The sequence below is a fragment of the Staurois parvus genome, unplaced genomic scaffold, assembly GCF_062004578.1.
Source record: "Staurois parvus isolate SC_StPar_1 unplaced genomic scaffold, SC_StPar_1.0 ptg000262l, whole genome shotgun sequence".
Taxonomy (NCBI): Eukaryota; Metazoa; Chordata; class Amphibia; order Anura; family Ranidae; genus Staurois; species Staurois parvus.
In genome coordinates this window covers 7,150,727-7,177,913 of record NW_028318058.1, presented here as the reverse complement: position 1 = coordinate 7,177,913, position 27,187 = coordinate 7,150,727, and the positions used below count along the sequence as shown (strand labels likewise).

General features: G+C 41.5%; 1 protein-coding gene across 1 annotated transcript in view; it reads left to right on the top strand.

The window, feature by feature from the left end:
• The window catches only part of ST6GAL2 (ST6 beta-galactoside alpha-2,6-sialyltransferase 2), a 219,174-nt gene that overhangs the window by 156,473 nt on the left and 35,514 nt on the right, over window positions 1-27,187 (top strand). Inside the window, exons 4-5 of the mRNA XM_089681273.1 lie at window positions 16,089-16,186; window positions 25,937-26,038. Of these exons, the coding sequence (XP_089537399.1) occupies window positions 16,089-16,186; window positions 25,937-26,038 (200 nt within the window). The remainder of the gene's footprint in view (window positions 1-16,088; window positions 16,187-25,936; window positions 26,039-27,187) is intronic.

Here is a 27,187-nt window from a genome sequence, read left to right as displayed (position 1 = left end):
ACATAATTTTTTAACACGTGTGCCAAAAAGCAAAAAAATCTCTGATAGCGAAAGGTTAGGGCTACAGTGCCAGAAAAGTGGTATTAGAGTTTATTGAGTTTTCTCAAATGTCCCTGTATACTGTGGAAGCAGAACATTCAAATGTAACACCTGACAACCTGAGGGTTTAATACTAACCGCCTTCCGCCCACCTTATAGGCAAATGACAGACGGGAGGGAGCTCTCTGGGAGGACGTCATATGATGTCCTCCCACTCTAGATGTGCACGTGCGCCCCAGGGGGAACACGTGGCGTGGTGATTGGTGGATAAAGAGCCAATGACATAGGCTCTACCATGTGATCAACTGTGTGCAATCACAGCTGATCACATGTAAACAGGAAATACAAGTTATCGGCAGTCCTCTCCTCATGCTACTAGCATGTGAGGAGAGGAGAGCCAGTAAGTGGCATTCCTCAGAGGGGACATCTACACTGATCAGTGCTGCCTTTCAGTCCCCGTCAGAGCTGCCTTTCAGTGCCTATTTGTAATGCCTGTCAATGCCCATCATTGCTGCCTATGAGTGCCTCCTCGTCAGTACAATCCATCAGTACCCATCAGTGCCACCTGTTAGTGCCAGTCAGTGCCGCCTATCAGTGCCATGTAGTGCACATCAGTGCTGCCTTTCAGTGCCCATCAATGATGCCTGTCAGTACCCATCAGTGCTACCTCATCAGCACACATCAGTGATGGAGAAAAATGACTTATTTAGAAAATTTTATTTCAGAAACTAAGGAATTTCTTTTTTTCAAAATGATGCCATTTTTAGTTTGTTTAGTAAAAAATAAAAAACCCAGTAGTAATTAAATACCATTAAAAGAAAGCTATATCTGTCTAAAAAAAAAAGATACAAATTTGGTGTGGGTACAGTGTTGCATGACCGGTCAATTGTCAAAATGTGACAGCACTGAAAGCTGAAAATTGGCCTGGGCAGGAATGGGGTAAAAGTGCCCGGTAGGCAAGTAGTTAAATTTTGTTTTATTTTCCTGTTTTATTAAGGTCTTGTTTTCATGGATCTAATGATAAGAGATTGTTGCCTCTTATATCATTGCTGCCTTTAGCAAGCTTATTTTTTCATACCAAAATGTTTAATCTAAGACCTTATTTTGTTGCTAGCAGACTGCATCTATATTTGAATGACATCTGCATTATGGGGCTGTCAAGAAAGCTTTGCAGCACGCAGCACCTACTTTTCTGCATTAGCACATTTTCCGGTAAAGATGCTGTCATTTAGAGTGGGTAAAACTTCAGCCTGAGTAGTAATTTTGTTGCCATTTGATTGAATGCAATTGTTTTTTTGGGGTTTTTTTGCGGAACTTTTCAAAATCCTTTACTACATGAACAGGGGCTAATCATTCCATCACTTGTGTGCTCTCTTTCCTGTCTGTTTTCTCCTGTTTGACACCCATGAATCCCTTTTAAGTGCCTGTGATAGATTAAAGCTGTCATCATTAGCATAGGTTTTTCAAAAGGCGATTAGGTTCAAAACTGCAGTCTGTGTTTGCTCACCAAGGTGTTTAAATTATTGCACTGTCACACTTCATTCAGTTTACGTCCTGGCTTATTTAGCTCTTTCAATTGCCAGTTCTAGTTAGTCAACCAGACAGGGTCTTCTACTAGTGTGTTTGCTCTCTGGAGGATACCAAGCTTCAAGGCCATTTTAAAAAAGTGTTTTGTATTGTAAAATGTAAAATAGAGTAGGGCATTCAGAGTGGTGTGGTGTGGAGTATACAGTGTACAGAATGGGCCATGTCACATACAGCCCACCTTATGGAACGGTCACCTCTCAATACAGCCACTGCTTCTCATGCCTAAGTCAAAGATTCCTTAGTAGATAAGGAGGAGGACACTTGTCAGATTGCAGTCAGATCAGTTCATTCTAGCCAGCAGGTTTCATTTTTTCCAGGATTCCCTTTGTCATGATGTTCTACCCACATTAGTTTACTGCCAATCCTAGTGCTTCCAATGGTGTGTTTACATGGGGACGTCCAAGCTAATGTACATTTGATCTTCTGAACAACGCCAGTGTAGACAACTATATTTTCTGCAGGCTCTGCCAGGTTGTATGACCCCTGTACAGGTGTTCAGCAACCATCCAGATGTAAGTACAATGATTACTCTCCTTGCTTGTCATTTGCAACACAACATTTGCAACAGTCTGTATATGCAGTAAAGAATGCTTGTTATACTCACTGTGGAACCTAAGGGGTTAATCCTCTGCATTGTGTAAAAAGGCTGTTTGATCTTTTCTTCTTTGCCCCTCCTCTTGTTCAAATGCCCAAGCTGATAAGATAGACTGAACCTGTGCCCTTCTGCACATGCTCAGTTTAATGTGTATTGCTAGAGAGGTTTTTTTCCTTGGGAGAGTGCATGTGATCAGCACAAGGCCAATCAGCACTGTCCAGACAGAGGTCAGGGGATTTCCATCCTCCTAGCGAAAACTCCTCCTACAAGCTTTAACCAGTGCTCAGCTGAAGTGACAAGACTGCTCTAACTGCTAATGAGAAAGGGTATTTGGCAGTTTATATTTACTAAAATAATTGCACTTCCATGTTGTGTGTATTGTGGGAAACCAGATATAGTGAATGCAGGGTCCTGGGTTTAGTAACACTTTAATTACCGTATTTTTCGCTCCATAAGACGCACCTGACCGTAAGACGCACCTAGGTTTTAGAGGCAGAAAACAGGAACAAAAAAAAATTCTGAACTAATGGACTGCAGACATAGTACAGGAGATGACCAGAGACTGCGGACACAGTACAGGGATGACCAGAGACTGCGGACAGCACAGGGATGACCAGAGACTGCGGATAGTACAGGGATGACCAGAGACTGCGGATAGTACAGGGATGACCAGAGACTGTGGATAGTACAGGAGATGACTGCTGACCTTTGGGGAGGGGGGGGAGCGGGTACCTGAATTTGACAGGTACCCGCTCCCACTTCCGCGGAGTTGTTCTTTCATCTTACCTGTTCCTCTATCCAGCCGCGCTGTCTTCCCGGCTTCTGTAATGGCGCTCGGCATGACAGCCGGGTGCCCAGTGCGCATGAGCGAGAAGCACTTGCGCTTTGTGATTGGTCCGGCGGCTTCTGGGATCTGTCATGTGTCCCAGGTGCCGCCTTACCATTCACAAAAAGCACCGCTTCTTGCGCATGCGCACTTGGCACCCGGCTGTCATGCCCACACTACAGAAGCCGGGAAGACAGCGCGCCGCTGGATAGAGGAACAGGTAAGATGAAAGAACAACTCCACGGAAGTGGGAGCGGGTACCTGTCAAATTAAGGTACCCGCTCCCCCCCCTCCCCAAAGGTCAGCAGTCATCTCTATAAGGTCCCGCTGCAGAGCTGAGCGGCCGGCCCGGTATTCTGCACGGCGGCGGTGGAAATACCGGACCGGCCGCTCCATATTCGCTCCATAAGACGCACTGATATTTTCCCCCCTTTTTTGGGGGGAAAAAAGTGCGTCTTATGGAGCGAAAAATACGGTACTACATCATAAGGCCCCTTTCAAATAGCCACCCCTTTCAGCTGATGTCACTTCTGGTCCCTCATGTGCTACACATAGTCCCTCATTTCCAGCTCCCTGGCCTCCTTCATGGTTCCCTGATTTTACAGAGGATCTCATGCAGCAGCTGTCTCCTTCACCAGGTATGAAAGCTTTAGACCACTTTTGTGTGCTGTGCTTTTTCCACCATATATAATACACTTAGATTAGTGCCCCTGGTGGCTGTTCTTGGTTTTTCAGACTATATATTTGCAGGTCCTGTTCCTCCTCCCAAGAATGGTTCACTGTGCCTTGCTCCACTGAGAATCCATTACACCATGTTGCTATGTATGACAAGTGATTTTAACTCTTTGTATGTAAGTTGCCATTTGTCTATTCCTCAATAAAAGTGTATTTAGTTACTACACTCAGATTGTGCCCTCTGCTGTCCTTATTCTGATCAGGCCCAACTGTCAATTGCCTACCTCCAGGTCTTTCCAGGTCTGAAATAAAAAGGAAAAGGACTGAGCTCTTTTCCATTTTTGTGGACCAGGTCAGAGGTAGCCTGTTTTAAAAGGACAAAATAGTTCACTTACAGCCGGCTACCCATAGAGCTCACAAGTCTGCCTGCCCATTGAGCAGAAATTGAATGGGCATGTATGTCACTTCTGTCCCATTTGGCTCTGATCAGCAGAGGATCTGCTCACAGATTCCCTGCTGATTGGAGCAAACTCCACTCCTTGTGAAAGGAGCCTAAGGTTCTCACCTGTGGCCCATTTTTTCTTTATTCCACCCTCCATATTCCTCCAAACTCCCAGTGCTTACTCTGTTCACAGAGGATGTGCATCTGCAAGTTTCTTCTCTGTCTTCTTGCAAAATCCCACAAATAACAATTAGGCTCGACAGTGAAGTATACAAATGCAGCTTCCTGTGATGGTATGGCAACAATGCTACACTGCTCCTGAATTCAGCTGCCCTCCTATATAGGCAGTGTCTGTTTACACTACAGTGGGATGAGAAAATGTTGTAGAGGACATGCCTATTCACAAACCTGTAGCCTGTCAGTCAACACCTGGCTACACCTAGTTCTACCCACGGCTTTCTGGATTAACAACACTGCTTCTGTTGCTAAAATGCTCCCACTTTAAACTGCAGTGTCTGGGAGGGGGAGCATGTGAGACACAAATGAAGGAGGATTTGCTTCAGCTGATGAAAGTAAAGGAAGTTTTCTTTGTTTACTTTATGAGGCTTGTGCATCACATAGTAACTTATTTAATACTTGTTTGGAGTGTCATACAGGTGCCTTTAGTTGTACTTTAAAGGGTTAGATCACCTTTAATGACATTAAAAAAAGAGCTTTGATTGCACATTAAAATGCTGTTCAATGTCTTAAAAATTATCTGTCCTTTGGGCGTTATAGGTCCCCTGGGGTTATAATCTCCATTCATTATCCTATTTTCAGTTGATCACCCCCAGGAGACTCCCTGTATGCCGTCCACAAAGAAAAAAAAGGGACAAGCCCAGAAGTCCCTCACAACATACCTACTTAAGGCACACGAGCTTTGTAACATGTCTCCAGTCAATACAGAGCGAGCATCCCTGTCCGATCCCACACAGGATACCACCGCTCCCTTATCGGCCTTGGTCAGTGAAAATACACAGCAACTTACAAAAGGAGACTTGGAGTCCTGCTTGGAATCTATGTACGCCAAACTAGCCGCCAAATTTCAATCAGAATTGCATAAAAGCACTAATGTTCTCTCTCAGGAAATAGCCACATTGGGCTCCAGGACAGACCGCTTAGAAACCAAACACGATGAACTTAGCCTGGCCTATGGTGAACTTTCCAGAGAGCATGATCATTTACAAACGGCCTTTTTTCAACTACAGGCGCAGGTGGAGGACCTTGATAATCGCAATCGCAGGAATAATCTGCGAATCAGGGGAATCCCGGAGTCTATGTCTGACCTCTCCTTAATCGTGACCAAATTATTTCAATCACTCCTCCCGGATCGTGACCCTGGGTCTTTTGCCTGTGACCGCATCCATAGAGCCCTGCGCCCTAAACCTCCTACTGACAAGCCACCTAGGGATATTGTCCTGTGCATGAGGGACTTTTTGACCAAAGAGGAAATACTCAGAGCTGCTCGCAATACCCCTACGATCTCCTTTGAAGGCTCGGTCTTACAAATCTTTCCGGATGTTTCCCCGGCCACGTTGGAGAAGCGTAGAAAAATGAAAGAAGTCACAACGGTCCTGTTCTCAGCTCGTATTCGCTACAAATGGGGCTTTCCCTTTAAGTTGATTGTTCCACATAATGGGAGCACATATATAGCTACATCTCCTTCTGAAGGTAGAGCAATCTTGGCCAAACTGGGCCTAGCGGATGCCCCATCACCTCAACGTCCACCCTCCACCCCTCGTGTCTCTCCCATTTGGCATACCCCATCTCCACGGAGAGATAGAAGGAGAGTCAGACAGGATCCGGGTTGATAGGTCCATTCTCACTTGCCTATTACCTATTGTTTGACAGTCCTTGGTCTTGCCTATTGTCTTTTATGACTTTACCGAGAATTGAGACACAGGGATTTTGTTTCTTACATCTTACGCTGTCAGGATGTGTATTTCTATGGTTACTGTTATGTTAATTTTATAATCCTGAGTAATATATGTGTGCCTTGCATTGATAGCTGGACGAGTTAAGGTATAACAAGGGTCTTTGGTCCCTCTTAATTGCGCCCATTGGTTTATGGTTCCACAACTCTTTGACACGTTACCCCACCCTGCCTCCTGACATGGCCGTAAGTGTCGCTGCCCGATTGAGGGGTGGCAGTTCCGTTTTCCATGTTTTAGGGAGACAGGGTTTGGGCCCATTTGGCCCCTTAATATTTGAACTTTTTGTTTTATCAGGTATGACAAATTTTCAGCCTGATCCATGTTCTTTAGTTACCTTATTTGTAGGAGCTCTTCAAATCTCCTCTCTATTGTTTTTTGTCTTCTCTTTTTTCAACACTTTAGTGCATGAGGATTGTGTTGTGTCGGTCTATGGACATCATGGCCCCCATCTTGGGGCCGGGGGGTCCCCTGGGCTGGTTCTGCCACCTGTACGTCTGTCTGCTATAGACCTGCGGATCTCTATGTCTAGCCAATTAATTTTAGGGGATATCTTTGTAATGTATACTTTTATGATGATAGTAATAAGCTCTGTTTACTATGGTAATTCAATGTATTTCGCATAATGTCCAGGGTTTCAATTCGCCAAACAAGCGCAAAACGGCCTTTCTTCAATATAAACGACTGGGAGCCAAGATTATCTTATTACAGGAAACACATTTTGCAGCTGCAAAACACCCGACATATTTTCATAGATCTTATAGGCAGGGGTATTATACCCTGCATTCCTCCAAGAGTAGGGGCGTAGCCATCTTTCTACATAATTCATTCCCCTTTGAGGTTCAACATGTGTATCGTGATCCGGACAGTAGGTTTATCATTCTTAAAGGCACCCTTTCAGGTCGAGAACTTACTATTGCTAATGTATATGCACCGAATTCAGCTCAAGCTACCTTTTTTTCAAAATTTTTTGGTACTCTGGATAGGTTTTTGTCCCCTCATCTCTTGGTGGGTGGGGATTTTAATCTGGTGGCAAATCCTCTTTTGGACCGTAGTTCCCCCTCGCATTCTTCCCAGGCTTTCTCAAAATCCCTTACTAAGAAATTAGATACCCTCCAGTTGGTGGATGCCTGGAGAGCGCACAACACTGGAGCCAGGGATTACACATTTTATTCCCATCCACATGACTCTTATGCTAGATTAGACTATATATATTGTACCCCAATTTTACTAGCTAATTCTAAGGTAGCTTGCATTCATTTGAGCCCCTGGTCGGATCACAGTATTGTGGCCTTATCTATCACATTTGTGGGATTGGCACCTACTCCTTTCTCTTGGAGACTTAATGATTCTATGCTAACCGATATCGACTCTCGCCAGGAAGTGGTTACATCTATTCAGGAATATTTTCAATCTAATTTAACCCCTGATATTTCCCCAGCCACACTCTGGGTAGCCCACAAGGCGGTCCTACGAGGCCGACTTATCTCCATGGCCTCATCCAGAAATAGAAAACGTTGGCAGCAAATACTACTTCTAACCCGAGAATTAGAAGCACACTATAGAAGCCATGTCGCTAATCCATCTCTGCTTAATAAACAGCTACTGTCCCAAAAGCGCTTGGAACTGAATGCCCTGCTTTCCCAAAAAACTGAAAAGGCCCTTCGCTGGTCGAAGGCCTCATTCCTATTACATAGTAACTCGGCATCTACCATGTTCGCAAGGAAGTTGAACCACTCTCTGCGCCCCCCACACGTGTATAAATTACGCACAAATTCGGGTGCTATCTCATCTCTACCTCAGGAAGTCTTGGGTATTTTCGAACATTTTTATTCAAAACTACTAGCTCCTCCGCAGTCGGAATCTGTCCCTCTGTCGGACTCTTGGCTGGACTCTATACCCCTCCCTGCCCTTACACCCTCTCAGATTGTCACTCTTAATGCCCCCTGTACTTTAGAGGAAATAACATGTGCGATAGGCGCGCTCAAGCGCTCTACTGCGCCGGGTCCTGACGGATTTACCGCTAGCTATTATAAACATTTTGCCTCTACATTGGCTCCATACTTGATAACTTTATTTAATGATGTTTTGCAGGGGGGTAAGTTCCCTGGGGAGATGTTATTGGCTAACATGTCTCTAATACCCAAGCCACAGAAGGACCACTGTTTGCCACAAAACTATAGACCAATCTCAGTCATGAATAATGATCTAAAGATATTTAGCCGTATTTTGGCGGACCGGTTGGCCCCTATCATCTCCTCTTTGGTCTCTCCAGACCAGTCGGGTTTTATTCCCGACAGATTTATTACAGATAACATTCGTCTCACTCTAAATGTTATTCAAGATGCCAATTTACATTCCAAAGAGGTTCTGTTGTTGAGTTTGGATATAAACAAGGCCTTTGATAGTGTTCTTTGGCCCTACTTGTTCTCCTTGCTACAGAAAATGGGCTTTAGTGAGGGGTTTTTGGCAGGCATACATGCCCTGTATGACTCTCCTAAAACGAGAATTAGGCTTCCTGGCTGTAACTCTGACTTCTTTACATTGGGTAGAGGTACCCGCCAGGGCTGTCCTCTTTCACCCCTTTTATTTGCGCTGGTGTTGGAACCTTTGGCATTGGCGATTAAATCACATTCGGATATTTCTGGCTATTCATTATTAGTTTCACATTTTAAATTGAGCATGTATGCTGATGATGTTATGCTTTTTATTACTAACCCGTTGACTTCTTTACCTAACTTGTGTGCTGTATTGAACGATTTTGCCAAAGTGTCAGGTCTCACCGTTAATTTTACCAAATCTGTGGTCATGCCTGTTAATGTTCCTGACTCCCTAAGTGCATCTCTCCGTAGTTCTTTCCCATTTCGCTGGGTCAAGGACAGGATATCCTATCTGGGGATTAACCTCACTCCCAGATACTCGGATATATTTGCGGCTAATTATCCACCATGTGTATCGCGTCTCTCTACTCTACTGAAGATCTGGCACGGTTATCATATCTCCTTTCTGGGTAGAGTCACGGCGGTTAAAATGAATATTTTGCCCAAATTGCTTTATCTTTTTAGAGCACTTCCAGTTCCGGTCTCAAAAACCTTTTTGGATCATTTTCAGCGGACTATTAATAATTTTATTTGGGGAAATAAGCATCCACGTTTTGCCTCATCCATTTTGTATCGCTCACAACGGTCGGGAGGTCTCGGTCTTCCTAACTTTTGGCTATATTATCTCTCGGCTCGCTTTGCGCAATTGTCACAATGGGCTACTATTAACTCTCAAATCCCGTGGATCAAGTTTGAGTCTCAGTCGATACGCCCTTTTTATTTACCGGGAATTTTATGGTCTAACATCTCCCCCCGATCGACTGTTTTTCATAACTCCATAGTGACTCACTCACTGACGCTTTGGTCCAAACACAAATCTAAATTGGGTTTAATCTCTTCTATTCCCCCAGGTGTGTCATTTTTTGGGGATCCTACTTTTGTTGTAGCCTTTTCTTCCCCTCATATGTTTCGTTGGTGGTATGATCGATCTTTTATCAGATTGTCTGATTTCCAAAGAGGAGGATCTTATATTACCTTTGATATGCTGCGCGTGGTGTTTGATGTTCCTCTTCGCGAGTACCTTCGTTATAGACAGATTAGGCACTTTTTTAAAGCGCACTTTGGCCTTGCCCCATCCTCTCCGATTTCCTTTTTTGAACGTGTCAGCCGTGACTCTCCCAGGGGTAGGGGTCTTATCTCAAATCTTTATCACCAATTTTTGATCTGTCTTTTTCATGCTCCCCCTTTGTACAGACGAAAATGGGAGGAGGATTGTGGCGTCACTTTTTCGGATGAGGATTGGGATTCCATGGTGGATAATATATGCAAGAGCTCTAGATCTCTTTCGGTTCGTGAGACGGCCCTTAAAGTTCTAACCAGATGGTATTATACCCCGTCAAGACTACATGTACTGTTTCCACAAACGTCCCCTCTATGTTTTCGGGGCTGTGACTGCACGGGTACTTTGGTTCATATATTTTGGGATTGCCCGACCGTATCTTTGATCTGGCGTAGGATTTCTGAGGTCGCTACCTTATTGTCGGGCGCCCCGATACGATTGTCCATGCAGACCTGTTTGTTGGGGGCCCATATCCCAGGGGTCTCTGATGCCAATCTGAGATTGATACACACATTATGTATTGCCACTTTATGGTCTATTGCCCTACATTGGAGGTCCAATGTTGTACCCTTAGACTCCGTTTTACACAGAATTGACACTGTAATGCTTATGGAACGCATTCATTATACCCTACTGGATAAGCTGCACTTATACGATAAAAAATGGGAGTCATGGAGAGATTGCAGACACTTATTACATGCTTAATAACATCCCCAGTAAAAGTTGGCTGGCATGTACTATTGACAGGTGTATCACCTAACCTATTTTGTCGTTTACGTACTTCATGCACTTGTAACTTCCTCTTTTTTTTCTTATCTTCTTTGTTATGTTAATATACCTTTATGTATTGTACTTTTCAAAAGTGCCTTGTTTTTGCTGACAATATCACTTTTAAAATGTGCTGTTGTTCTACTGTCTACTCTTGTACAATAAAATCGTTTGTAAACAAAAATTATCTGTCCTTTTGAACTTATATAGTGCTGTCAATTTATGCAGTGCTTTACATATATACTGTACATTCATATCAGTCCCTAACCCTCAAGGGGTGTACAATCTAAGGTCCCTAACTCACATTTATACATACTAGGGCCAATTTACCTACCAACATGTCTTTGACGGGTGGGAGGAAACCAGAGTATCCAGAGGAAACTCATACAGGCATAGGGAGAACATGCAAGTTCCAGGCTGGTGGTGCCATGGTTGGGGTTTGAACCAACGACCCTAGTACTACCAGGCAGAAGGGCTAACCATTTAGCTACTGTGCTGCTCCTACCCTGGGCTCCAACTCTCCAAAGTTAAAATCCATGCATGCATATTTGCAAAACTGTTTCTTGAGTCTTCTAGCTGCTGTGACGGTACAGTGCAGAACCAGGGATTCTCAATGACCTCTTGGTTTCATCTCTGTTGGTAGCACAGCTCAGAGGTCATTATACTCCTAGAGATTCACATAAGAAGCAGAGATCATCACTGCACAAAAAATGAAGCCCCTCCAAGTCCTGCATGTATTCTCCCTTCACATTTGATTGACAGCTACATAAGGTGTAAACAGTAACCGATAAAGAGACAAAAGGAGTTACAGTAAGAATGGGGTTAGAACATGCTCAAAAACTAAAATACTGTAGATTCTACAGAGAACTCTCTGTACGGGATTCATTACATCCATTCCCTCAGATAGTGGCATCCCTTCATTACCTCCCACTAGGCAAGATGGTATATGGATAATATGAAATATGAATAATGCAAAAGGTAACATGGATTTGCAAGTATGCATGTATGCACAATTTATAACCTGCAATTTCAGTGTTTGCGTTAAAAAATACTTTAGTTCTGCTTTATCCATTAATATTCACTATTCCTAGGCTTTTATTTACTGTAGTAGAAAAAGTATAAATTGGAAGTTTAGAAGATTAGAAATAACTGCAGATGCCTTTCTCTGAATCTAAACTGCAGTCTGACAGGTGTAGGCAGTTATTCTCCAAAATAGACTAAGCTATTTCTTCAATTAATTCAATTCAGTGTAATACACAATCAACAGCAGGTTTTATTAACCCACTATGAGCAATTCTCAGCATTAAATGCAAATGTCAGCCAAATAAATTGGATACTGATACTGTATATTTTGATTAACAAGATATTATTTAATGCTGAACTAAATTCTAAAAAATGCTAAAGTGGATTCAGTAGGGTATCATTTAGTGGGTAGTTAAGAAGGTAGAAACACAGAAGATTTACGATGATGCTTGTTCATTATGGTTTTTATTGAACTCTTGGCTTACAATAAACAAGTAGGGCAAACCAGTACAGTACTAAAAGGGCACATAATACAGTTCTAACCTGTGTGTTTGTGTGTCTACATAGGACATTCAGTCATGTTTCAGCTACTGATCCCTGTAAACAACAGACTTTTTACAGCACAGTGATATGAAGAAATGAAAAAGCACATGAAAAGGAGCCTAGAGCTCCATGTGCAAGCTGAATTAAAAAGATTGCACAGCTATTTTTTCTTTAAAGAGTTCCTAAACCCAGGACCCTGCATTCACTATATCTGGTCTCCCACAGTACACAGAACATGGAAATGCAATTTTTTTAGTAAATATAAACTGCTAAATACCTTTTCTCATCAGCAGTTAGAGCAGTCTTGTGACTTCTATCAGTGTTCAGCAGAGCACTGGTTAAAGCTTGTAGGAAGAGTTTTAATTTTGCTTTAGAATGATAAAGAACCCTGACCTCTGTGTGGACAGTGCTGATTGGCCCTGTGCTGATCACGTGCACTCTCCCAAGGAAAAAAAAACTCTCTAGCAATACACACCAAACTGAGTATGTGCAGAGTGTCTCCATGCATGTATTATCAGGAGATACAATGGGGGCACTGGAAGAAGGGGAGGATCAGAGAAGTCAAAGATCAAACTGCATTTTTACAGTGCATTAACCCCTGAGGTTCCATGGTGAGTATATCAAGCATGCTTTACTGCATATACAGACTGATTTTACTGTTGTGGTTTAGTAACACTTTAATCCTTTGTTATGTGATTTAAATAGCGTGAAGCTTTGTATCCCATTGTAAAAGGTCATGCTACTCTGATCAAAGGATGTTCCGTACCTATGCTGGTTTACTTACTATACTCTTTTGTGATTAATGTAATGGTCCTGCTGCTGTATATAGCTTTTGCTCTTTCATGTCCATGAATTACCTGAACATCAGTGTTTTAGATGTTTGAATGAGGAGTAGATTTACTAAAACTGGAGAGTGCAAAATCTGGTGCATCTGTGCATGGTAGCCAATCAGCTTCTAACTCCAGCTTGTTCAATTAAGCTTTGACAATAAAACCTGGAAGCTGATTGGTTTCTATGCAGAGCTGCATCAGATCTCACACTCTCCAGTTTTAGTAAATCAATTACCATGTCTGATGGTGCACAAAAATGTATTGTTAGCCTATAAAAAGTATCATGTTTAGTTTTGGCTTTCCTGCCACCATCTATGGCAAGTATTGGTACAACATATCACATCTAGAAATCCCACACAGAATACATGACGGACATTTTGCTGTGGATGTCTTATCAGTATGAAATGAAGCAGCATTGCCACAATTTGGTTTAATAACTAGTGGCTGGGAAACTGATTACATTTATTTTGTTGGATGTGCTAAAGTTTGATAGCCTTTTTATTTATTTCTTGCTATGAGCAAACCTCATTCTTCCATGCTATGTCTGGCTGAGTTAGTGTCAAATAATCCTTGTCTGCTATGTTTTAACCAAACTTATGTTGTACAAAATAAAATACCATCTTTGGAAATGAGGTATGCAAGTAGGGAAAATAACCTGCAGGAAGTGGCTGCTTTGTAATCTGATTGCAAGTGACACCTCTCAAATCATTCTGTATGAGCATATAGACCTGTGGAAGTAAATTGTAGAATGGAATAGGAATTAGTCCAGAATCTGGACATTTATGAGATTTTAGAATTATTTTGTTAACACTCTATCTCAAAGTGTGACTGTGACCAGGCTATGAACATGCTAATATTCCAATAGTTATGTATTCCCAACAAACAGTACACAATAGGATGGTAACATATTTGTGCCGGGGGGGATTTGTGTTTGGAGAAGTGATATGGGAGGAGATTTGTGCTTGTCTGAGTGATTGGGAAAGCGATGATATATGCTTGAAAGGAGGATTCGGGTAGGTGAGGGGATGGCTTGTGCTGGGAGGGGTAATTTTCGGGAGAAGGATTTGTGCTGGAAGAGGATATTTGTGCTGGGAGGGGGGATTTCTTTTGTCTTGAAGGAGGGATCTTTGGTGGGGGGAGAGGGACATGAGAGAGAGAATATGAGTTGGGAGGGAATGTTTGCTGAGAAGGGAGACTTTGTGGAGGGGGGGGGGGGTGCTGGGAGTCGGGATTTCAGCAGGAAGTGGAGGGGGGGGTAAATTTGTATAGAGGGTATTTGTGCATTATTGTTTGCAGAGAATTTTGGCTTGCAGAGGGGATTTGTGCTGGGAAGGTGAATCTTTTTTGTCTTAAAGGAGAGATCTTGGGTAAGGGGGAAGGAACCTGTACAAGAAGAAATAATTTGAGTTGGGAGCGAATTTCTGCTGGGAGGGGAGACTTTTTTTGGGATGGGGGGTGGGGGGGAATTTGTGCTGGGAGTGGAGATTTCAGCTGGAAGTGGTTGGTAAATTTGTACAAGGAAGGGGGGGGGGGGATTTGTGCATTTTTGTTTGCAGTAATTTTGGCTTGCAGAGGGGATTTGTGCTGGGAGGGTGAATCTTTTTTGTCTTAAAGGAGGGATATTGGGTAGGGGGGAAGGAACTTGTGCAAGAAGAGAGAATTTGAGTTGGGAGGCAATGTTTGCTGGGAGGGGCCTTTTTTGGGGTGGGGGTGAGGATTTGTGCTGGGAGTGGAGATTTCAGCGGGAAGTGGTTGGTAAATTTGTACAAGGAAGGGGGGTGGGAGAGACTTTTTTGGGGGGGATTTTGCTGGGAGTGGGAATTTCAGTGGGGGGGGGGGGGGATTTGTGCATTTTTGTTTGCATAGAATTTTGGCTTGCAAAGCGAATTTGTGTTTGGGGGATAGATGTGGAGTGAGAATACAGATTAGTACTAGATTTTATTTGGGGGGAGGGTTTCTGAGAAGGTAAAGTGGAAAAGAATATTGCATGTTGGGAGAATTTTGCACTCTCCTGACCACTGTCTGTGCTTTATGTACTCCTACATCTAGAACTGTCCCCAGCACTTTGCGTTATCTACTAGCAGTTACTGATTGCTAAGCAGTCCCTGTCTATTTTAATAAAGATCACCTTCAAGGTTGGTTTAGGCTAGGTTCACACCTATGCAGGTTGCGTTTGAACCATTTCTGCATTGTGTTTTGCATTGCGTTATGCATACTTGCACCTGCATTTTTGATGCGTTTTGCTTTTTTTTCATTCTTTTTTCTTGTTGCTAGGCAGATTTAAAATTCAAAATGCATCAAAAACGCAGCAAAAATGCAGCAAAAATGCTTTTCTGCAGCGTTTCCATTGAAGTCTATAGAACCAAAAATGCAACTTTTTACGTTCAAAAGTCCCTGACCCTTTCCAAAAAATGCACCGGGTGAAAACGTGCAGATGTGAACATGTCCCATAGGAAATCATGTTAAATGGACTGTACTTCGTTACTGCAAAACACTGCAGAAAATGCTTAGGTGTGAACCCAGGGTTGTAGAAAGTGGTAGCTCTCTGACAAATTTCAGTGTGAACAAATTCATATGTAATGAAAGCATTTCAGTTTTTAAACAATTGTGATAAGGTTTATACAAGTCTGTCAGACTCTTGCTTGTGGCACTGTAACCAAAGCATATTTAATGACTACAGGAAGACATTATCTTTATTTAATTATGAGGTTTTAAGTCACTCCTACTGTTAACACAATTTGGCCACATCGACTATTAGTCATGACACATGGTTGCTCTTGTTTGAGTGCCTGGAGATGTCCCGGGTCTTTTACAATCCTAGCAACGCTCCTGTTGATCAGGATCCAAAAACGTGTCTATGATGTGGTTGATGTATGAGGATATAAGAGAGCATATTACATTCTACCCCCAAAAAAAAGAATAGTAAGGGTATGATGTGCTAACAATTAAATCAGCATTGATTTGTTTACCAATATTGTGCGTTTAATTTTTGCAATTCACTAAAGTCTGAATGTTCTTACGTTCTGAACAAATGTCACATATCTTTTCATTCCAGCTGGTGATTAATTTGTTCAGTGTTAATTTGTGCTACATTTCTGTAAATTTTCTTTTCAATTATTCTACATTTTAGATGCCCATGATGCAGTGTTACGATTTAATTCTGCACCAACACACAATTATGAAAAAGACGTTGGAAATAAGACCACTTTGCGCATTATAAACTCTCAGGTAAGACACTGATAATGTATTTAAGTACCTCTTTAATGCAAATCCATGTACATTTTTGGTACGTGTTAAACAAAGTGTGGGAGAATCAATGTCTATATCAATATACAATCAATATAGACTTTTCTCATTTTAGGTGTATGCGTTAAAAACCCATGTTACTTGATGTTTGTGCATTTGCCATTAATTTTAAGAGATCTGCTTGAGTCCCCCTGCCCTGCAGTGCTCTCTCACACCCCTGTGGTATGTCTTGCTTTTTTAATATACTTACTATTTTGGGAAGACTTCAGGCCATGTGGTGCGCAGGCTTTACTCTTCTTCCAGTCTTTTCTCAGCTGTAGGCTGTCCTGGATGATGCAGAGAGTGGTGCTGATGTTTATTGACTGTCTGTGGCAATTCACTGTTAAAGAGGGGCATCGTGGTAGTCAGGATCATGACACCCAGCACTCACAGGGGTAGATTTACTAAAACTGGAGCACTCAAAATCTGGTACAGCTGTGCATAGTAACCAATCAGCTTCTAACTTCAGCTTGTTCAATTAAGCTTTGACAATAAAAACTGGAAGCTGATTGGTTTCTATGCAGAGTTGCACCAGATTTTGCTCTCTCCAGTTTTAGTAAATAACCCATTTGTGTGTCCTCAGTTTCATGGATTGTGGCAAAAAAGTACTGTGGGGGGAATCTCAGGATTAAAGGTGATTATTGCCGCTTAAACTGCTTTTTTTAATACCTGCAGGAGTCTACTTTAATTAAAGGAAAGTAAATTACTTTTCACATCGAGAAGAAATAATTTGTTGTAACACTGGGTCTCTTACATAATAAGAAAGATATTACTTTTGATCTAAAACAGTGTAGTGAATGTAAATTGTATCTAGTAATTGAAAACCACTGTGAGGATTAAAATGTAATTTAAAAATGCAAATATGTACCACCTGCAAAAATTATTTTTTTTAATGCTTTGTTATCATTCATTTTTTTAATATTGACTGGTGACAGTAATTGGACAGGGCATATATTAATTGGACAGGGCATATATATTATTTTTATATTGGTATATTAGGAAAGTGCTGCATGTGTATATTTTTTTATTAATTACTAAACAAGGGGATGCACCATTTATAGCCCCTTCCTGTGCCTAAAAGCAGGCAATGTTTGGATTTTAGATATTTCTTTCCAAAACATACATAATTTCTGAATTCTTTCCAATACACCTAGACACATGAAGGAAATTATTAGCAAAACTGCAAGTATGTAAATCAGAAATTTTCTAGTTTTCAGCATGGATGGTTTTCCAAGATCTTTCTATGTAAATATCTTTTTAGAAGCCTAAAATAAGGAATATTAGGTATATATCATCTTTAAACTACAGTGACACCCAGTGGTGTCATTTAAATAAACCAAGTTAATGTACTCCTGCACATTGACTGATATCTTTTACCGTTTACTAAAGTACAACTTCTCACACCCTAGCAGATGGAAAAATTATTTTTTTTTTTTTTTTACCTCGGCTGCTAACAAGGAGATGAATTTTGATTCTAATATATATCATATAATCATGAGCTATGCTCTAGTACTTATTTATTGCTCCCTTAAGTAGGACAAATACATCCATTATTTATAATGAAGCTTTACTTAGGGTAGAAGCATAGACATCATTAAAAGGTTTTTTATAACTCATTTTATTTTGGTGAACAGATTTTAGCACTGGTTATTTTGCATCAATAAATTGGCACTAGATTTTATTGCATCACATTTTTTAACCTTAATTTAAGTTATCATTCCTAGTGCCATTCTGTGTGTAGTGTTTAAAACTATCATGATTTATAACTGTGTTAAGAAGATTTAGGATTATGGTTAGGAATAGATTTGGGGTAAGTTTAGGGGTTAATTTAAGGGTCAAGGGTGACATTAAAGTAGTATTAAGCTCTCATATTTGTTAGCTTAACACATTGAGCACAGTAAAATAAACATTCTTCAGTAAACTATTTTAAGTTCTTACCCCAGCACTTGCAGTTTACAACTTTCAGTGCTGATGACTCCTGCTCTGTTAGTGCTGCTTCCCTGAACTTTTTGTCTTCACAGGAAAAAGTTAACAGTGGACAGTGCAGTTTCCAGTCAGTCTGTTAGCTTAAAGAAGCGGGGAGGAGTGCCTTGCCATCTAATACTGCAAGGCTGTGTGCTTCTATTGATGCACAGAGTGTAGGCAGACACAATTCTAGTTCCTGCTTGTAAGGGAGACTCCGGGTCCACCATTTGAAATATTGGGGCTCTATACAGCCTTCTCACCAGGGGGCCCCATACAGCACCGACTAATCTGCACACTCTGCACCATTTGCATCAGCTTTTACACCTTGATCTGCATGCCCTGAACCACCGCCCCCCCCCCCCATCCCAATTACTCCAACACTATGAATCCTAAGCACTCCAACACCCTGTATCATCTGTACTTTGCATACCCCGATACGCTACATTCTGCACCCCCTACAAATGCCACAAACCGACATTTTGCACCCCTGAATCCCCCAACTCAGTTTGCACTACTCTGGATTCCCAACTTTTTTTTCTGCACTCCCTGCATCCCCCATTACACCCCACTCTGCACCCCTGGCATCCCCCAGTACGCTACATTCATGAACCCCCTGCATCTCCCATTCTGCCTCCCACCATTACATCTCAATCTGCATCCCACAGGTCTCCTGCATCCCCTACTTTCCTGCATTCTGCACGTCCTGCCTTCCCATTACACCCCGCTGTGAAACCCCCCCCCCCCTTTACACCTCACTCAGCATTTCTGCATTCATTCCCGCTACTGTCTGTGTACTTTCATTGCACCATTCTCTGTACCCTCTGCATTTCCCACAGTCTGTACTCCTGTATCCTCCATTTCTTTGCACTCTCTATACTCCACAACTCTGCTGGTCATATCCACACTGTTCCTGTATCCAGAATTTGTGTGGAAAGCCTTACCTTGAGGGAGGATGGAGGTCCTTGAGCTGTCCACATGCAGCAGGCCCCATTGGGTCAGAAGAGAGCTGCCTATCACCCCTATTGGTGACCCTGAGTGACTAAGATGAGTGCATCACTGTGTTGTTCTCCCTTCACTGTCCAATGACAGGCTGGGGCTCAGGGGAAGTGGCAGGCGAAAAAAGTTGTGCAGGGCAAATCTTGGAACTGAAGGTCAATATTGAAGCAAAAGTTGGTTTCGTTATTTTATCTTTTAATAGTCCACGTACCAGTTTAGAGTCAGAAAATCACATGCATGGTAATTTGCACAGTAACAGATTTAGCAATAGGAGTCATCCAACAATTCTACAAAATAACTTTTCCCGTAACTCCTTACCACAGTTTTAGAGTAATGATATGTACATACACACACAGTTTATTCCCATAACATACCAGGGGCGGACTGACCATTTGGAAACTCGGGCACTGCCCGAGGGCCCGGGGTCAGTAGGGGGCCCCATGAGATGCCCCTGGTACCTTTTTCATAGGCTTTTTTGAGTTTGGGCAAGGACACAGGGGCCCCATGATCCCCTATTGCCCGGGGGCCCAATGAGTTGTCAGTCCGCCCCTGTAACGTACTGAGAAATATAGTTGTCCTATCAGTCTTTGTTTCTGCTAGCTGATACTTCTTGCAAAGGGCCCCTGTGAAACTGATATCTTTAATACTAGAATAGGAGTGGCCATTTTAACAGAAGCATTTAGTTCCATCAGTTCGTATGACTTGTAGTTGCAAATTTACTGGTATGAAGAACCACAGCCTGTGTCAAGAGGAGCATTTAGTTAACACATCCAGAAATGGATACTTGCAGCACCCTGGGATCAGAAACGGAGCAGAGATTAAACACACAGACAGCTGGAGAGGTAAGTATAAAGCATCTTCTTTTATAAACTGGGATTACCTTTGTCCCTTTAGTGACGCTTTACCCTTCTCTCTCTATGCCTACCAGTGATGCTTTTTTAAAGTGGAACTAAATGCTCCTACAGACAAGGAAGCTATTATCTTAACCTCGCTTTTATCTACAGTTGCCATAGCGTTGGACATGTGATGAGTTTTAACACCAGCCATTTAATGGCTTGACAGTTCAGTTGAAAGCTAACATAAGCACACTAGTAAATGTAACAGATATTATTCAAGTCATGCCATTGAATTGGTAGTTTTAGTTCCACTTTAATTACACTGCTCAAAACAATTAAAAGAACACTTTTTAATCGGAGTATAGCATCAAGTCAATTAAAATCCTGAGATATTGATCTGGTCAGTTAAGTAGCAGAGGGGGTTGTTAATCGATTTCAGCTGCTTTGGTGTTAATGAATTAACAACAGGTGCACTAGATGGGCAACAATGAGATGACCCCCAAACAGGAATGGTTTTACAGCTGGAGGCCACTGACATTTTTTTCCCTACTGATCTATTCTGACTGTTTTTAACTAGTTTTGCATTTGGCTAGAGTCAATGCCACTACTGGTAGCATGAGGCGATACCTTGACCCTACAGAGGATGCACAGGCAGTGCAACTCCTCCAGGATTGCACATCAGTACATGCCATTGCCAGGTTTGCTGTGTCTCCCAGCAGTCTCAAAAGCATGGAGGAGACTCCAGGAGACAGGCAGTTACTCTAGGAGAGCTGAACAGGGCCATAGAAGGTCCATAACTCATCAGCAGGACCGGTATCTGCTCTTTTGTGCAAGGCAGAACAGGATGAGCACTGCCAGAGCCCTACAAAATGACCTCCCGCAGACCTACTGGTGTGAATGTCTCTGACCAAACAATCAAAAACAGACTTTATGAGGGTAGCCCGAGGGCTCGATGGCCTCTAGTGGGCCCCATGCTCACTGCACAGCACCATAGAGCTCAATTGGCATTTGCCATTGAACACCAGAATTGGCAGGTCCTGGCACCCTGTGCTTTTCACAGATGAGAGCAGGTTTACCCTGAGCACACGTGACAGACGTGAAAGGGTCTGGAGAAGCCATGGAGAATGTTATGCTGCCTGTAACATCGTTCTGCATGACCATTTTGGTGGTGGGCCAGTGTTGGTTTGGGAAGGCATATCCATGGAGGAACGTCCAGACCTCTACAGGCTAGACAATGGCACCCTGACTGCCATTAGGTATCAGGATGGACTCATTGTCAGACCCTATGCTGGTGCAGTGGGTCCTGGGTTCCTCCTGGTGTAAGACAATGCCCTTCCTCATGTGGTGAGAGTATGCAGGCAGTTCCTGGAGGATGAAGGAATTGATACCATTGAATGGCCCCCACTCTCGCCTGAACAAAATCCAATACAAAACCTCTGGGATATCATGTTTCGGTCCATCCGATGCCTCCAGGTTGCACCTCAGACTGTCCAGGAGCTCAGTGATGCCCTGGTCCAGATGTGGGAGGAAATACCCCAGGACACCATCCATCGTCTCAGTAAGAGCTTGCCCCCACGCTGTCAGGCATGCATACAAGCACGTGGGGGCCATATAAACTACTGAGTACCGTTTTGAGTTGCTGCAATGAAATTTCAGCACAATGGACTGGACTGCTCCATCAATTTTTCACTTTGAATTCAGTCCTCTGTAGGTTGATAATTTTCAGTTCCATCAAACGATGGAGCATCCTTATGTTCCTAACACATTACCCAGTCCATATTAGTATAGATATCCAGCATCATATTTTTCCCCATTAAGATCTGATGTGTTTTCAAAATGTTCCTTTAATTTTTTTGAGCAGTGTATATGAAGAATCTTTCCAAAGATTTATATCGATATTGCTCAGCATACAGTTACATATGTTGATCAGAAAGGTATATTGCCTTTGGGAAGCTCACTAGGAACTGACCCCTATATGACTTATCTGTTTTTGGAGGTGTTATCCTTTGTATGCCATGTCCATAAAAAGAATAAAGCATGTTCCACACTTTTGCTACGGTCATGATGTCAGCTTATTCTTATTGTCTCCTCTACGCAGATTTATTGTTATGCACTGTACAGTGAGTAGGAATGTGTGATATAGATAGATGTTACCTAAGCCCCTTAACATAAATTTGAATTAATTATAATCTGAGAGTAGGGATAATCTCAAGTATAAAGAAAATTTCAATTATGTTAAGCTCCATTTAGCAAAATAAATAAATTTTGCATGAAAAAGACTACTTCTAAGCCATATTTTGAAAGTAGAAAGGAGTACTGTCCCTGTGTAATATGCAGAGCTGACAAGGTGTTTTCTTTTCACATCTGATTGGGCATAATACCTTGTTTCATGTACAGTAGCTTCAAACACAATAAACATATATTTCTATATAGTAGAATTAAGGTACCCATAGATATGAAATAATAATTTGCTAGGTTGGACATTGACTCTTACATCAGTTGCTGCTAACAGATTACTAAGGATATTCCAGATGATGGATCTACGGATATATAGTATAATAACTGGCCGTGTTGGATATCATTTACTGATTTTTGTTAACTTCATATAAATATTACTGGTGTTTATGATGCCTGGCCATGCATCCCTTTGCCCTGCCCTAAGGCCTTGATGCAAATCTAGATTTGCATCTACAGCGTCATTATTACTTTATCTTCACTTGATCAAGACATCCACCATGGGCCTTAATTGGCCTTAAGAATGCATGCCTCCCTAAACACAAATGACAACTTTATTTTTAACTGTGAAAATTACAATTGCACAATGACCCTTTATTCAATTTTCTACATATGAAATAAACATTTACATCAATAACGACTAACAAGAAGCTCAATTCTTTACTTAATGATAGAATAAAACAACCTAAAATATATGGTTCCCCTGAATTGATCTAATAATCGATGTGTAAAATGCACTAGACAGGTCCCAAGGGGAACACAACCCTCCCCCTATACACTTTCTCATACCATCTTCACCACCCCTCCCCCCCCCCCACACACACACACTACCACCCTTTTCTCACACCCCAAACCTCTTCTTTCCATTTCTGCCCTGCACAGTATATATTTCATTTAACCTCTCACTCAGAACTTAACTTTACCATGTTTAAATATGACTCTTATACTTATAGTTTGTATATGCAGTAAAGAATGCTTGTTATACTCACTGTGGAACCTAAGGGGTTAATTCTCCATTTTGACTAAAAAGGCTGTTTGATCCTGTCTTCTCTGATCCTCCCCTTCTTCTACTTTCCCCAATCCATCTGCTGATAGTACAGAGCTCTAGGAGTCACTCTGCACATGTTCAGTTTAGTGTGTATGGCTAGAGAGTTTTTTCTTATCTTTGGAAGGGTGCATGGGATTGGAACAGGGCCAATCGGCACTGTCCAGACAGAGGGTCAGGGGTTATGCAGCCTCTTTGGACAGTTAGAGCAGAATGGAAACTTTTCCTACAAGATTTAACCAGTGCTTAGCTGGACACTGATAGAAGTCACAAGACTGCTATATACTGCTGATGAGAAAGGGTGTTTAGTAGTTTATAATTACTAAAATAATTGCATTTCCATGTTCTGTGTACTGTGGGAGACCAGATCTAGTACATGTGGCATCCTGGGTTTCGTAACACTTTACAAAATACAGCTTTGAAGCCTTTCCAGCACCTTGAAACAACTATAATCCACATATTCAAAACCTGTAAATATTTGTGGTGTTACCGAAATCTCATCACCTTGGCTTTTACTCCCATGAGGAATATTCCATATACATAACCAATGCTTTAGACCTTGTACTCACTGTATATTATGAATATGTTTTGAAATGGTTCAACGTGTATTATTTCACTTTATTGTAACAAAAATTATTGAGAAGAATGATGGCTCTTCTGGAGGTTAAACTGTACCCTCTAAATGAGGCACTTGGATTTGGCATAGCTTATTGCCACGACCTGGTTTACCTGCTGGTGGCACTGTGGATTCCTGGGTAGAAAACTGTAGTTTCAGTATCCATCAGCAGATGTCTCAGAGGTCAGCAGGCTCCAGCAATTAGTTCCAAATGGTTTCAACTGCTAGCAGGACATATAATGCTGCTTCCATTAGCACACAGCACATCAGTGTTTTGACCTGCTCCTGTCTTGTATCCTGTTTGCTGTGTTGCTGCCAGACTCTGTTACCATTAACTTTTGATCTTGCCCTGTATGCAGTACCCTGTTGCCTTGTACCCTGTTCCGCCATTCGCGGTCTTGTTTCCCTCCTTCCCATCTGCTGGTCCAGGTTTTTCCTGCCTTGCATATTTCTCAATTGTATATACTGTATGTGTATATTTAGTTATTTGTAAGGTTTTTGCATTTTGAGTATCATGCTTTTTCATGTTTACTGCTGTTGGTGTGTTTATTGTTCACTGTAAATAAATATCATGCTAAACATCCTGTATATACATGGTCCCAGTTTTTATGCGCGGCTACATATATCTGGTTATCTCCTGTGCTGACTCCTGACACTTGTGCTCTTTAACCTGTTCCAGCCCGGCCAATAGCAGAATAACGACTCTCATCAATCCGGGTGGGAGTCATTAGACGTCTTTTCCGGATCACGCCTTGAGCATGCCTGTGGGGATGCGCGGTGGCAAGATCTGTCACCAGCTGTGTACCTCGGACACAGCCAATGACAGATCTGTGCAGCGGCCCGTTGCCAGTGCCATGTGACCTGCTGTGACTAATCACAGCAAGTCACATGACAATTGTAAACAATGGATGGCTTTCTTTCATGCCATCCATTATATACAATTGTGTCACTAGCTGTGATTGGTCACAGTGATCACATGTACAGACTGGACAATCACAGACAATCTGTGTCATGTGATTAGCTATGGCCAATCACAGCTAATCACAACAAAACCTGAATGAATTGATTTCATTCAGTTAAATGCTTACTTATAGCAAAGAAATTCTTTGCTATAAGCAATCATAATGTGTAAAAAAAAAATACTGATCACTTCCCCAAAGTAGTACAGTGTTACTATGGTAACATTATACTACTCTGGTCACAGTGTATTATGAAAAAAAAATCTTTAAAAAAAAGTACTATAAAAAATTGAAAAAAATATTTTTTTTTTCGTACTGTCACCAGTCAGTGTCCCTAATCACCCTCCACACCAGTTAAATGATGATGCTGTACTGCACTGGTGACAGTATGTAAAAAATAAATAAATAAATACATTTGTGAAAATTTCTTATCTTTCCATAAAATTGACAAAAAAATTACAACTTCTAAAAACTTGGCATGCCTCTTATTAAATACCTCAGACTGTCTACTTTGCAAAAAGGGGTCATTTGAAGGATATCTGTACTGTCCTGGCATTTTTTGGCGTCAGTGCCTCAGGATTGATCGCTTTTCATATATATACCATAGTTTATGGACTCTTACTTTCCTGCAGACTAAATAATAAACACTGATTTGGTTTTTTTTCATAAATGTAGCAGAGTACATATTTGCCTAAATTTGTGAAGAACAATTATTTATTTGCAAAATTTTATAACAGAAACAAAGAAAAGTGAGGTTTTTTAAAATTTGTGGTGTTTTCTAGTTAATTTAGTAAAAAATAAAAACCCCAGTGGGGATTAAATACCACCAAAAGTAAGTTTTTATCATTTTGTTCATACTAGAACTTTGTTTGGGTACAGTGTTGTATGACCGGGCAATTGTCATTCAAAGTGTGAGAACGCTGAAAGCTGAAAATTGGCCTGGGCAGGAAGAGGGTAAAAGTGCTCGGTATTAAAGTGGTGAATGTTGACTCTCTATTGAACAAAACAGATGGTTTAAGCTTGCTTCTATTTTATCTGCAGATCCTTACCAACCCAAATCATCACTTTACAGACAGCTCATTATATAAAGATGTTACCTTAGTTGCATGGGATCCTTCTCCATATTACGCTGATCTTCATATGGTAAGACCCGTTTTTCTAATATAGGAATCCTTGTAATATTTTTAACAATGTATTAAATTATATTTTTAGGCCTGAGAGGCCAACTTGATATTATTTCTCCACTGAAAGATGTTCATATGGTTCTTGGTGTCGAGTAATGGTGGAAGCCTATGTGTAAAATTATACTTGGCATTTCAGACCTGTTGTGGAAATGCAGTGCTGTTAAAGAACCACTTCAGCCTGATTAAAAATCATCACAAAACGTACATAGTGCCAGATGTTGTACTTGTAGCTTTGCTATTCTGAGTACCAGGACTGAAAGTTACAAATCACTTGTCCAGAGCCAGGGACAGGTTTTTTATCTTTCAATATTTTTATTGAAAAATTGGTATACACAGAAATAGAAACATTGCCCACCTACATGGTGAGTTGGAGTGAATAAACATATTCATAAAATATATAGGCACGTGAGAAAACATTAGTCGATGATATTGTAAACAGGAAACACCATCCCCACAGGGTAGCAAATGTTCCATCAGTCAGTAAACATAGGCAGTTCCATATAGATATTTACCAACAATAATAAAACCATAAAAAGATTAAAAATAGAAGAATCAAAAGAAAAGATCCAGGATAGGTCAGAAAAGAAGGTAGGGGGAAGGGGAGAGAAAAGAAAAAAAAAGGGGGGGGGGAGAAGGACGTTTTCCTTTCCAGATGAATCTATAGACTGCTGATTGTAATAGTAACAATTCCCATTTGGGAACCATGATCAGTAACGTCCTAAAGTAGTACGATAGTCTCGTTAAAAAGGTCATCTTAATAGAGCTAATTCTACCAAACCAGGATAGTGGAAGATCCTCCCAGTCCTGTAAATCAGTTTTGAGTCATTTGAAGAGCGGGGGATAATTGGTCTTATATAAAGATGAAATAGAGTTCGTGAGATGAATCGCCAAATAAGGGAGAGAAGGAGAGGCCCACTGGAAACCATAATTGTCCTGGAGGTATTGAACCTCCGAATCAGAGATATTTAAAGCAATTGTTTTAGAGGAATTAAGAGTGAGACCAGAGGCTTCAGAGAAACGATGAAACAGGTGGAGGAGACCAGGTAAAGACGTTCGAGGATTAGATATATGCATAAGGACATCATCAGCAAATAATGGTCTCATTGAC